Below are 14082 nucleotides of genomic sequence, written 5' to 3' on the forward strand. Positions count from 1 at the left end.
TGGGATTACAGGCACCCGCCACCATGCTCTGCTAATTTTTGTATTTTAGTAGAGATGAGATTTCACCATGTTGGCCAGGCTGGTCTCGAACTCCTGACCTCAAGTGATATGCCCACCTCAGGCTCCCAAAGTGTTGGGATTACAGGTGGAGCGACCTCGCCCGGCCCTGAAGACACTTCTTAAGTACCTCCAAGAGCACCCTGGAATGTCCAATGTCACAGGATTAAAATGTTAGAGACCAATCTGGGCAATATAGTGAGACCCCATCTCTATAAAAAATTAAAAATTAGCTGAATGTGGTGGTACATCCTGTAGTCCCAATTACTTTAGAGGCTGAGGTGGGAGAATTGCTTGAGCCCAGGAGGTTGAGGCTGCAGTGAGCCACATCCATGCCACTGCACTCCAGCCTGAGTGACACAGCAAGACTCTGTCTCAAAAATAAATAAATAAAGTGTTAGAGACAATAAATGAAAGTGTTATCCTCATCGAAGCATTTTCTTGCAACATTTTATTCACCATTTCCTAGTATTCAAACTGTATTCAACTGCCTCTTAAAAAAAAAAAAAAACAGAATGTTGTTTTGGGTTTTTATTGATTCAGGTTGGTTTTCCTTATTCTGAGTCTCAGCTCTCATTTCACTGTGCCACAATGTACATAGCTCAATCACAGTACCAATAACTGATCTATGCCTAGCATTTGACAGCTCAACCATACATTTTCTCATTGTATCATCACCCAATTGTGGGACAAAGAAATGTGATTATTATTCTTACTTGAGATAAGGAAACCAATACTCAAAAGGGTTAAGTGATCTGCCAATGATCATACATTAGCCTTTATTTAGAGACAAGGTCTCGCTATGTTGGCCAGGCTGGTTTCGAACTCCTGACTTCAAGTGATTCACCTGCCTTGGCCTCCCAAAGTGCTGGGATTACAGGCATGAGCCACTGCACCTGGCCCAACTGTGTACTCTCGACCACTGAACCATAACTCCTCTCACCTTATGGCAGGACTCCATGGATCCCAGGTAACTCCAAAATCATCTTTGTCTCAGGGCTGGCAAAGCTCTGAAGAGCAGCCATGGCACTGCACAAATCAGAATTTAGGGTGGATGTTTTATGCCAGAGAACCCCTTTCTATACACTGACTACACAGCCTACCTAGTGAGAATGGAGAGACTATGTGAATCTAGACAGTACATGAGCCTCATTAGGGAAGGTAAGTAAAAGAATCCGTACTGTCCAACCCTCAAGTACAGGCCCCAAATTACTAACCTTGTAAATGTTTTCTAAGACAAGGTGCATCTTCTCAGGATGAACAGCTGAGAGCACAAATATCAACATAACAACATCCACAGACCCTGGTGGTACGTGATCCAGAAGATCATCTTTGGTCAGATCACACTGGAATACCTTGCATCTTTCTGTGTCATATAAAGGATTTTGCTAGAGTGGAAAAAACACAAATGAATTTTAATGCGACCACTATGCTGATACATTTGGAAAAATACAACATCAAAAGGCGATCCTATTTCCTATACATAGAAATGATCACTTTGTTACCAGATAAAACTGATTAATAAATCACTGACATATAACGCATGTAATAGTCACTACTGCTACAAGGGGCAAGACTTTAATAAATCATTTTTAGCTGAGGAGAGAATAAGAGTATTACGTATTCAAAACTGAGCATTTTAGTAGCACGTTATTTCCAGAGGGATGATGATTCAAAACTGGCCTCTGCTTGTTTCTTTCTTTTTGTTTTTTTAAAGGGACAGGGACTCACTCTGTCTGCTGGGCTAGAGTGCAGTGGCATGATCATGGCTCACTGCAGCCTTCACCTCTTGAGCCCAAGTCATCCTCCCACTTCAGTCTCCTGAGTAGCTGGAATTACAGGTGCGCACCCCTGCATCTGGCTAAATTTTTATTTTTATTTTTGTGAAGATGGGGTCTTGCTATGTTGTCCAGGCTAGTCTTGAACTCCTGGCCTCAAGTGATCCTCCCACTTCAGACTTCCAAAGTGCTGGGATTACAGGCGCAAGCCACCATGTTCTGCTGGCCTCTGGCTTCCTTAATCCTCCTTTGAATAATCTATTACAAGCCTAAACCCTCTGAGAAGCCCTTCTAATTCCCCTTGTTGAAATGCTCCCACAGTTCTTCTGGGGTATAATTTCTCTTTATGCAGCAAGCTAAATAAACTTAACCTTTTTTTGACTACAAATGTGTTCCTGGTACATTTTGGTTGGTAGGCTTCAACACATGTTTACGAGTATTATGAAGAAAAATATTAAACTTTTCTTTCATGTAAATGAGGACCTGAATAAATAGATATACAAAGTTACTGGATGGGAAAATTAAATGCAAAATTAAAAAGATGTCAATTCTATTCATAAGTCCATTTGTAAATCCAATGCAATCTCAACTGATTCCCAATAGATTTCTAGAAACTTGACAGGGTGAATCTAATTAATCAGAAAGTAAAAATCTTTAAGAACAGCCAAGTCAATTTTTAAAATGATGAACAATGAAGTAGGTATGGTGACTCATGCCTGTAATCCCAGCAACTTGGGAGGCTGAAGTGAAAGGATCGCTTGAGTTCAAAGCTGCAGTGAGCTATGATTCGTGCCACTGCACGCCAGCCTGGGCAACAGAGCAAGATCTCATCTTTAAAAAATAGGCCAGGTGCAGTGGCTCACGCTTGTAATCCCAGCACTTTTCGAGGCCAAGGTGGGTGGATCATGACGTCAGGAGTTTGAGACAAGCCTGGCCAATATGGTGAAACTCCGTCTCTACTAAAAAAATTAGCCGGGTGTAGTGACCCATGCCTGTAGTCCCAGCTACTCGGGAGGCTGAGGCAGAAGAATTGCTTGAACCTGGGAGGCGGAGGTTGCAGCGAGCCCAGATCATGCCACTGCACTCCAGCCTGGGTGACAGAGTGAGACTCTGTCTCAAAATAAATAAATAAATAAATAAATAAAATGGAATGAAGAATAATAAAGAAGATTCACTACTGGACATCAAAATATATTACAAAACGTAGTAATAACACGGTTTGAGAATGGAGACAAACACATCACCGAGACAAAATAGAGTCCTAAAACAGACCTGTGTATACTGTATATATAAACAGGAATTTTGTATGTTATATGATAAAAGATAGACAAAGGTGACAATTAGATAAAAAGGTAGACAATAAAGATGACAATTATGAATGAGGAAAAATTAATTTCTCATTCAATTTACCGTGTTCAGAAGAACTGGCTACCTATTTGAACTAAAGGACAAACGACTACCCTTGAGACACAGGCACACAGTACCAGTTCAAATTTGGAGAAGCAGAACATTAGAGAACCACCCCTCTCCCACACGCCACCACCAAGTCTCCAAGAATAACAGTCCACTGCAGCTGGAGCTCCGAGCCATAACAGACAGTTTCTTTGGGAAACAGTACAAAGAGAAGACCCAAATCCAAGAGAGGAGACAAAAACAAGTTGCTAGAGGAGTTTGAAGTCTCTGGTGCCCACAGCAACAACAAACCTCACAGACAGCAACAGACTTCAAACAACAGCCCAATTCCTGACTAGACTGTTACAAATCCCTGTCCTTCAGTATCTACTGGCCCTTATGTCTAGCTTTAACCAAAAAGTAGAAAACATCCCAGAAGGCAAGAAAAAACATAGTGTGAAGAGAATAAGCCATCACCAGAGCCAGACTCAAATATGACAGATGTTGGATCCAAAAGCTTGGGCATTTAAAATAATTATGATTAAAACGTTAAAGATTCTAATGGAAAAAACAGACAACATGCAAAATCAGACACATAATTGCAGGGATGGAAATTATAAAAAGACTCAAAGAGAAATGCTAAAAACCAAAAACATGGTAACAGAAATGAACACTTTCAATAGGTTCCTCAACAAAACATGTACTACCTAGGAATGAGTCAGTGAACTTGATGATAGGATAATAGAAATCACACAAACTGAAAATGCAAAAAGGAAAAAAGTGGGGGAAAAAACCCTAAAACAACAGCATATAAGGGCTGTGGGGCAATAGAAAATGTTACACACGTAACTGGAATCCCAGAGGGAGAAGAGAGAACAAGAACTAAAGAAAGAATTCAAAGAAATAATGACCCTAATTTTTCCAGATTAAAAAACATAACCAAAACTATAAAATAACTATATAACCAAAAATTATTAAGAGCAATATATAGGTGATTACGTCTAAATCCTAGGAATAGCTGGGCGCGGTGGCTCATACCTGCAATCCCAGCACTTTGGGAGGCTGAGGCAGGAGGATTGCTTGAGCCCAGGAGTTTGAAAGCAGCCTGGGCTAACGAGACCTCATCTCTAAGAAAAATAAAGTAAATCCTAGGAGTAAAGGACTCCTAAACAAGGCATAAAATAGAACTTCAAAAGGAAAAGATTAGTATTTTGCCATGATAATTTAAATCCTGTGTAGCCTGGGCAACATAGCAGACCCTCATTTCTACAAAAATTTTTTAAAAATTAGCCAGGCATGGTGGTGCAAGCCTGTGGTCCCAGCTCAGGAGGCTGAGGATCGCCTGAGTCCGCAAGGTCGAGGTTGCAGTGAGCTGCGTTTGCACCACTATACTCCATCCTAGGTGACAGAGTGAGACCTTGTCTAAAAAAAAAAAAAATCCTTGTGTAAAAAAAAAAGAGATACTGTAAAGTGATGCTGAATACACTGGAAGAACTGTTTGCAACACATATACCAAAATATCTAGAATGTATCCTGAAAATAAGAAAGAAAATGACAAACCAATAGAAAAATAGGCAGAGGTTATGAATAGACAGCTCCTACTATAAGCTCCATGTGGGTGGGAATTTTTGTCTGTCTGTTCACTGTTTAACTCCAGTGCTTAGAACAGTGATTGGCACACATTAAGCTCTCAGTAAACAAATGTGGACTAAAGGAACTCACAGCTAACTAATGCTATCGACCTTCCACAAGGCCTTCAACCTCTCTGGTGATAAGAAAAAAATAAATTAAAATATGGAGACATTATTTTTTGCCCAAAAGATTGGTAAATATAAAAAAGACGGATATCAAGTGTTGAGGCAATAAAAAAAAAAAGGTACATTTATATTATTGGTGAAATTATAAATTAGTACGATCTTTTTGGAAGGAAACTTGGCATTGTCTGTTAAAATATAAATGTACATGCTCATCTTCCAAGGAATTCTACTTCTTCCATTATTCTTCATAGAGACGAATGCATACACACATTTTGGGAACATATGTATGATGCTGATCATATTAACCCTATTGTAAGAGCAAAAAATTAGAAACAATCCAAATAAATATCAATAGAGTAACTGTTTCTTTTGTTTGTTTTTGTTTTTTTGTGATGGAGTCTCGCTCTGTCGCCCAGGCTGGAGTACAGTGGCGTGATCTCAGCTCACTGCAAGCTCTGCCTCCCAGGTTCATGCCATTCTCCTGCCTCAGTTCTCCTGAGTAGCTGGGACTACAGGCGCCCACCACCACGTCCGGCTATTTTTTGTATTTTTAGTAGAGACAGGGTTTCACTGTTTTAACCAGGATGGTCTCGATCTCCTGACCTCGTGATCTGCCCACCTCGGCCTCTCAAAGTGCTGGGATTACAGGCATGAGCCACTACACCCGGTCGGGTAACTGTTAAATAAAGTATGGCATATCCATTCTATGGAATACTATAACAGGTAAATAAAATCTACATGTACTAACATGAAAACTCTGCAAAATAAAATAATGTAGAATGAGGAAAGCATGTTATAGTAAATATGATACCACCATTTTTAAAAATCTGTGTATATAGTGGGCAGACTTAAGTCCTTATTTAAAACGTCTATACTTTCTAGATGTTTAGAAGTGCACAAAGTATGTTAAAAGCAGGGTAGTAAATAACACATTTTGTATATATCCTTTTGTTAAAATTCACTGAAATATTACCTTTTGGAAATGGAATGATCAAACCACTTCTCTAATCAGTACATATCATTACATTTGTACTGGGTCAGGAGAAAAGGAGGAGAATAAAGTGCAAAGGGCCTTATACCAATGTGTTTATAGCGAGGCAAGATTGACCACTGTACCTGATGTCCATGCATTTTATTTTACTTTGCTATGTACACAGTGTATATGAAGGACAAATGAGTCCTCATTTACATCTAGTTCTAGATGTTAAAGAGGCTGACAGTGTATGATCAAAGTAGAGTCAGTAACCTAATACACTGAATACACTTTGTGTTCAAATTCACAGGAAAGACTGTTCTTAAAAACACTCAGGGAAGTGAAATTGTTAAAATCCCCTCTAAGCATTACAGATGCTTATACCTATCCACTGAGTTGATAGACGCAGGGTTCTATGCCAGAATGTTCCTATTTAGATGGCACTTTCAAATGACAGCTTATTATGTACGTGTACCATTTATTCAATGCTATGGTATATACAGTGGAAAACTTAAGTCCTATCTGAAACATCTAGTCTTTCTAGACATTTAAAAGTACACAACATATGTGTACTTCTGGCATCGTAGAGGGCTGAAGTAACAAAAGTAGAGGACTAATGTAACATCCTTTAAGCAGTTTCTGTTATTTCACAGGATTGGTTGCATTTTGGGAATGGAATTGTTAAAACTGATATCTTAGAGGGTATGCTGACTGTTCACTGGGTGGTAGTGGGCGGGGGGGAGGAGGAAGTATGCAGAGAGAAGGGTTCTGTGCCCTTAAGTCACATTAGTTCAGGTTGTCTAGCCATCGTTCTATATGTGCATTTCAGTTAATACTGCTGTGTATTAAAGGATAAACAAGTCCCTGATGCTCAATGTATGCTAAAAGTAGAGGTAGTAAAATAATCCCTTTTACAGTTCTTAGGAAGGACTATCCTCTTGGAATGACCGTTGTTAATTGACTTCTTGGAACTAGATATAGTCCTGTACTTAGTCATTAGAATGGTAGAAGAGGATGAAGAAGGGGTGGAGGGAAGGGATCCTTGCCAGAATCTCCATATCTAGAAGATGTTTTTAGATGATAACCACAGGTCTATAGGTGCATTTTGAGTAAAGTACCTATGTTTATTGTGGACAGAGTTCATTATTTTGAAAAACCTAAGCTTCATAGATGTCTTGATGTGACAACATATAATAAAAAGCAGAGCTACTCCATAACTATATACATCTACTATGCACCCACAAAATTATTTTAAAAATAGGGCTAGTGAATTTGCCAATTTGTAAATATCTTTTTGTTATAATTGATAGAAAAGATGCATGTTGGACATGGAATTTTTTTTTTTTTTTTTTTTTTTTTGAGACGGAGTCTCTCTCTGTCGCCCAGGCTGGAGTGCAGTGGCCCGATCTCGGCTCACTGCAAGCTCCGCCTCCCGGGTTCACGCCATTCTCCTGCCTCAGCCTCCCGAGTAGCTGGGACTACAGGCGCCCACAACCGCGCCCGGCTAATTTTTTGTATTTTTAGTAGAGACGGGGTTTCACCGTGGTCTCGATCTCGTGAGCTTGTAATCCGCCCGCCTCGGCCTCCCAAAGTGCTGGGATTACAGGCGTGAGCCACCGCGCCCGGCCTGGACATGGAATTGTTAAACCACCTCTGAGCAATGTATATATTGGGACTTGTTCATTAGTTTGGCAGCAGATGAGTAGAAGAAAATATAAAGAGACAGATGTATGCAGATGTATTCATATTTACATTTTGACAATAGCCACTAATGTATGTGAGTCTCTCTTGGCCGTACTATGGGAATACATGAAGTAATTCAATGGAAACATACCTTCTTGGTAATATTTTAGTGGCAAAGATCCCATAATAAATTTTCTTAGAAACATTACACTTAGTGTTGCTTTATTATAGAAACACTATAGAGTATGGAAACATTATACTTAGTGTTGCATTATACTCTGTTGCTTTATGTTTCATTTTAAATTGAGCATTAAGGCAATACAGTCCTCTAATGGGAACTCTGCCAATACTTCTAGCTAGAGGTTTGTTGCCATTTTTGTCTTCCATGAAATTTTTGTCCCAAGACAGGTGGCATTATATTTTCTTCTAACAGATTGAGTTGCTGCAGGGTGTTCTTGGTTATCAAAATACTCATAATAGCTTTGGGGTTTTCAATTAGTAAATATCCATAATGTGTGATAAAACATGATACATATTGCATGATCTTAATCCCATAAAATTGGATACTGTGTATATGTACACACAGGACTTAGAAGGACAAGTCAAACTGTAAACTGCTTGTGATTGTGGACGACTGTTCTTTGCTTCTTGTGTTTCTCAGTTGCCTACAGTAAACATACTAACTTCTTAAAAATGAAGGGTGTGGGTTTTGTTATTTTGTTTTTTTGAGATAGGGTCCTGCTCTGTCACCCAGGCTAGAGTACAGTGGCATGATCATAGCTCATGCAGCCTCAAATTCCGGGCTCAAGTGATTTTCCTACCTCAGTCTCCCAAACAGCTGGGACTACAGGCACACACCACCACACCTGGCTAATTAAAAAAATTTTTTGGCCAGGTGTGGTGGCTTATGTCTGTAATCCCAACACTTTGGGAGGCTGGTAGATCACCTGAGGTCAGGAGTTCAAAAAGACCAGCCTGTCCAACATAGTGAAACCCCGTCTCTACTAAAAATACAAAAAAATTAGCCAGGTGTGGTAGCGAGTACCTGTAATCCCAGCTACTCGGGAGGCTGAGGCAGAAGAACTGCTTGAACCTGGGAGGCCAAGGTTGCAGTGAGCTGAGATCGTGCCACTGCACTCCAACCTGGGCAATAAGAGTGAAACTCCATCTCAAGTTAAAAAATAAAATAAAATAATTTTTTTTTTTTTTGTAGAGATAGATTCATACTTTGTTGCCTAGGCTGATAAGGTTACTTTTTTCAAAAGTCTAATGTGGCTGAGTGTGGTGGCTCACGCTTTTGATCCCAGTACTTTGGGAGGGAGAGGTGGGAGTTAATCCCAGCACTCTGGAAGGCAGAGATGGGAGGATCTCTTGAGCCCAGGAGTTTGAGAACAGCCTAGGCAAAGTAGTGAGACCCATCTCTACAAAAAAATAAAACAATTAGCTGGGTGTGGTGGTGTGCATCTGTAGTCCCAGCTACTCAGGAGGCTGAGGTGGCAGGATCACCTGAGCCTGGGAAGTCAAGGCTGCAGTGAGCCATGACTGTGCAACTGCACTCCAGCCTGGGTGACAGAGTGAGACTCTATCTCAAAAAATAAATAAAAATAGGCTGGATGCGGTGGCTGATGCCTGTAATCCCAGCACTTTGGGAGGCCAAGGCAAGCAGATCACTTGAGTCCAGAGAGACCAGGCTGGGCAACATGGAGAAAACCTGTCTCTACAAAAATACAAAAATTAGCCAGGGGTGGTAGTATGTGCCCGTAGTTCCAGCTACTTGAGAGGCGGAGGCAGAAGGATCACTTCAGCCTAGGAGTTTGAGGCTGCAGTGAGCTCTAATACACACCACTGCACTTCAGCCTGGGTGACAAAGCGAGACCCTGTGTCAATTAAAAAAATAATAAGATTAATTTTTTAAAATTAAAAAAATAAGTTAAAATTTTAAAAAGTCTAACGAATGCTAAAACTATGAAAGGGTGATGGGGAACGAGATACTTGCAATGTCACCAAAGTGTCCCCCACATATTGGTTAATGGCAAAGGGAATTTTATAATAGGGGAATTAGGTAGTTACTATATTAACCCTATGATCAAAACCAGTAAGATCACCAGATATTATTGCCTCATGACAGGATGTAATATGCAAGACACAACATTACCTATCAAAGCATTTTTGCCAAAAATATTTTACCTGATTTAAATTTAACTTCTAGTTCACAGATAACATAGAACATAAAGGAATAAACTAAACAGTAATGTAAAGAAACAATCAGACCAATTTCGAAACTTACAGAAAATTGGCTTCATCTATCATCAATGGGGAAAGAGGCATGGGGTAGGGCAAGGGTATTTTAAGTTAAGGAGATTTATTTATTTATTTATTTATTTTTTTTATTTTTTATTTTTTTGAGACGGAGTCTCGCTCTGTCACCCAGGCTGGAGTGCAGTGGCCGGATCTCAGCTCACTGCAAGCTCCACCTCCCGGGTTCACGCCATTCTCCTGCCTCAGCCTCCCGAGTAGCTGGGACTACAGGCGCCTGCCACCTCGCCCGGCTAAGTTTTTTTTGTATTTTTTAGTAGAGACGGGGTTTCACTGTGTTAGCCAGGATGGTCTCGATCTCCTGACCTCGTGATCCGCCCGTCTCGGCCTCCCAAAGTGCTGGGATTACAGGCTTGAGCCACCGCGCCCGGCCAGGTTAAGGAGATTTAAAGGACATAAGTGAGCCAGGCGTGGTGGCTCACGCCTGTAATCCCAGCACTTTGGGAAGCCAAGGCAGGTGGATCACTTGAGGCCAGGAGTTTGAGACCAGCCTGGCTAACATGGTGAAACCCTGTCTCTAGTAAAAATACAAAAATTAGCCAGGAGTGGTGGTGGGCACCTGTAATCCCAGCTACTCGGGAGGCTGAGGCAGCAGAATCACTTGAACCCAGGAGGTGGAGGCTGCAGTAAGCTGAGATTGCACCACTGCACTCCAGTCTAGGCAACAGAGCGAGACTCCATCTCAAAAAATAAAATAAAATAAAAAATAAAGGACTTAAGTGTAAGAGGTAGTGCTTGACTGGATTCTAAACAGCTATAGGCAGGGCGTAATCCCACACTCTAAGAGGCTGAGGAGGTAGAATTGCTTGAGCCCAGGAGTTTGAGACCAGCCTAGGCAACATAGGGAAACCTCATCTCTATAAAAATTTTAAAACTAGCCAGAGTCATCTGCCATGGCTTGCACCTGTAATCTCAGCACTTTGGAAGGCTGAGGTGGGAGGACTGCTTGAGCCCAGGAGTTCGAGACCAGCCTGGGCAACACAGTGAGACCTTAATCTCTAAAATAAATAAATAAATAAAAAACACTAGCTGGGCACGGTGGCACATGCCTGTAGTCCCAGCTACTCAGGAGACTGAGGTGGGAAGACTGCTTGAGCCAGGGAGGTCAAGGCTGCAGTGAGTTGTGATTGTACCACTGCACTCCAGCCTGGGTGACAAAGTGAAACCATGTCTCAAACCAAAACCAGCTATAAAAGACACCTGGAAGTCAGGTGCAGTGGCTCATACCTGTAATCCCAGCACTTCGGGAGGCCAAGGCAGGTTGATCACTTGAGCCCAGGAGTTCGAGACCATCCTGGGCAACACAGTGAGACCCCATCTCTACAAAAAATTTAAAAAATTAGCCAGGCAAGTATACACATGTAACAAACCTGCATGTTATGCACATGTACCCTAGAACTTAAAGTATAATAAAAAAAAAAAAAACAAAAAACATTAGCCAGGCATGGTGGCACACACCTGTAGTCTCTGCTACTTGGGAGGCTGAGGTGGAAGAATTGCGTAAGTCCAGGAGGTTGAGGCTGCATTGAGCCATGTTCATTCCACTGTACTTCAGACTAGGTGACAGAGAAAGACCCCGTCTCTAAAAAAAAGTAAAAAATCAAAAGACACCGGCAACTATTTGGGGAAATCTGAATTTGGAATGGATGTTAATGACACTGGGGGATTATAGTTATTTTGTTTGTTTATTTTTAAGACAGTCTCGCTCTGTCACCTAGGCTGGAGTGCAGTGCTACAGTCTTTGGTCACTGCAACCTCTACTTCTCTGACTCAAGTGATCTTCCCACCTCAGCCTCCCAATTAGCTGGGATTACAGGCAAGCACCACCATGCCCAGCTAATTTTTGTATTTTTGGTAGAGAAAAGGTTTCACCGTTTTGCCCAGGCTGGTCTTGAACTACTGGGTGCAAGCTATCCACCAGCCTCAGCTTCCCAAACTGTTGGGACTACAAGTGTGAACCAACATGGCAGGCCAGATTATAGTTATTTTTGTGAAATATGATAAACTTACTGTGGTTGTGTAGAAAAAGGCCTTCTTTTTAGGGGCAATGTATGCAAACATTTAGGAGTGAAATGTCTTGACATTTGTAATATACTTTAAAATAGTAATTGTAAAGCAAAAGATGTTAATTATGGATGTTAATTACATGGATATTATGGCCTTTTTTCCTGCTTTTCTTGAATAAAGCTGTGTTTCTACATTCACTGTATATGTATGTACGCAGGAAAACTACATGTATGGTGACTATAGCCGGTTAGCTCCAGGGAAGACTAGAATTGGACACATGGGTAAAAAAGGCAGATCAAACAAGATCGGCAAGAAAACAGAAACACAGCAGAATACGCAGATGGTGCACCAACCTTAACATATTCAACCGCTCTTGGAGAAAAATCACAGGCATAGGCAAAGATATTCGGATCTTCTTCTAAAAGTGGGAATAAACAGTTTCCAACCCCACAGCCAGCTTCAAGTATTGTTAACTTTTGATCTTCAAACTGGGGAAAGATAGCTCAAAGTTATAGCACATTACATTTGCATAATGAAGAAATAAACCAAACTAAAAGGTCCAGAATATGCGAGGTCTCTGACCCCATGAAGGAGACCATCAACAAGTGAACTAATAAGCAAAAGCTATTACTGGTACTTCATTTGTCATCCAACATTAACAGTTTGGTGTGGAGGAAAAAAACAGCACAATAGCTCCGGAATTAAACTGCCAGCGCTCAAATCTCAACTCCTCCCCTGCATTCTCTCCTTGGGCAAATCACTTAAACAGCTCTGTGCCTCAATTTTACCTTGGGGACAAATGAGTACAATACTAATACTTATACTTCACAGAGCCGGTATAAGGGTCAAATGATAGGACACGTAGAAAAGAGCCATGGTAAATAGTTCACTAACATGAACTATTATTATTATTATTTTGAGTATGTCACTGAAGTCACTCAGTATGAATTGATATTTTGGTTTTTAAATTTTTAATGTTTAAATTTTTAAAAATTCAGAACATATGGTCTCACTATGCTGCCTAGACGGCTAATTCACGTTGGCTATTCACAGGCACAAGCCGCCTGCCTGAGCCTCTTGATTAGCTGGTGATAGCCACCATACCTGGCTCTTGAATTTAATATATAATGTTTACAACTATCAGATCAACTTAAAGAAATAGAAAACGTCCACTAAAGTTCTCTTTCCTATATGTTAACCAAATCAGAAACTGCTAAAACTTTGACGTTAAGACCGAACAGTATATATCTCTCCTAAAATGCAAAGCATTTTGATAGGCTTCTTTAATTCTCTGCTTCGCACTCTCCCTAGGAATGCAATACACAGCACACCTCTTCACTTTTTTTTTTTTTTTTTTTTTTTTTGAGACAGAGTCTTGCTCTGTCGCCAGGTTGGAGTGCAATGGCGCGATCTCGGCTCACTGCCATCTCTGCCTCCCGGGTTCAAGTCCTGCCTCAGCCTCCCAAGTAGCTGGGACGATAGGCGTGCACCACCAAACCTATCTAATTTTTGTATTTTTAGTAAAGACAGGGTTTCATCATGTTGGCCAGGATAGTCTCAATCTCTTGACCTCGTGATCCGCCTGCCTCGGCCTCCCCAGGTACTGGGATTACAGGCATGAGCCACCGCACTGGGCCCTCTTCACATTTTAAATTAAGAACAGCTCAGATAAGGCGTAATATTAGCTTACCTCTCTACATGATCTTAGCTCCTCAAACTCTCTGGTGGTCCAGTGTCTGTCTTTGAAGAAATTAGTGCTATTTCTTTTGTAAAAAAGATCCCAGTTTTTCTGAGCCTCTTGTTCCAATTTGTGCTGTTTAAAATCAGACACCAAAGTTCGGTCTCTTTTCAGTTTCTCCTCTTCTTCAGAGCTGAGAACCCTTGCCTGCAGCCCCTTCCTTGGCAAAGAAGTCATCTCAGAAACTGAAGGTAACACTTAACACAGCTGAAGATTCTCCATCCCCAAATAATATGAATCCATGCTAATGGATCAGATGCATTTCCTCAGGTGAGTTTCACGCCTCAAACAGCACAGGGGCTTCGCAGACAAAAGAATGAGATTCTGGTTAGTGGTTCTAGAACGGTTCAAGACGCCAGGTTCAATTCACCAAATGTTTAT

The 14082-nt window shown here is 41.0% G+C and overlaps 1 protein-coding gene across 8 annotated transcripts in view; it reads right to left on the reverse strand.

The window, feature by feature from the left end:
- The window catches only part of METTL6 (methyltransferase like 6), a 50740-nt gene that overhangs the window by 35714 nt on the left and 944 nt on the right, over window positions 1-14082 (reverse strand). For 7 of the 8 annotated variants that reach the window (XM_021934880.2, XM_009201751.2, XM_003895135.5 and 4 more), the window contains exons 2-4: window positions 13654-14001; window positions 12317-12451; window positions 1275-1445 (exon numbers count right to left, since the gene is read on the reverse strand). In XM_021934880.2, coding sequence (XP_021790572.1) covers window positions 1275-1445; window positions 12317-12451; window positions 13654-13878 — 531 coding nt within the window. In that variant the 5' untranslated portion in view covers window positions 13879-14001. The remainder of the gene's footprint in view (window positions 1-1274; window positions 1446-12316; window positions 12452-13653; window positions 14002-14082) is intronic. The other variant, XM_003895136.3, reaches the window with a different exon arrangement.

This window comes from Papio anubis, chromosome 2 (genome assembly GCF_008728515.1).
Source record: "Papio anubis isolate 15944 chromosome 2, Panubis1.0, whole genome shotgun sequence".
NCBI lineage: Eukaryota > Metazoa > Chordata > Mammalia > Primates > Cercopithecidae > Papio > Papio anubis.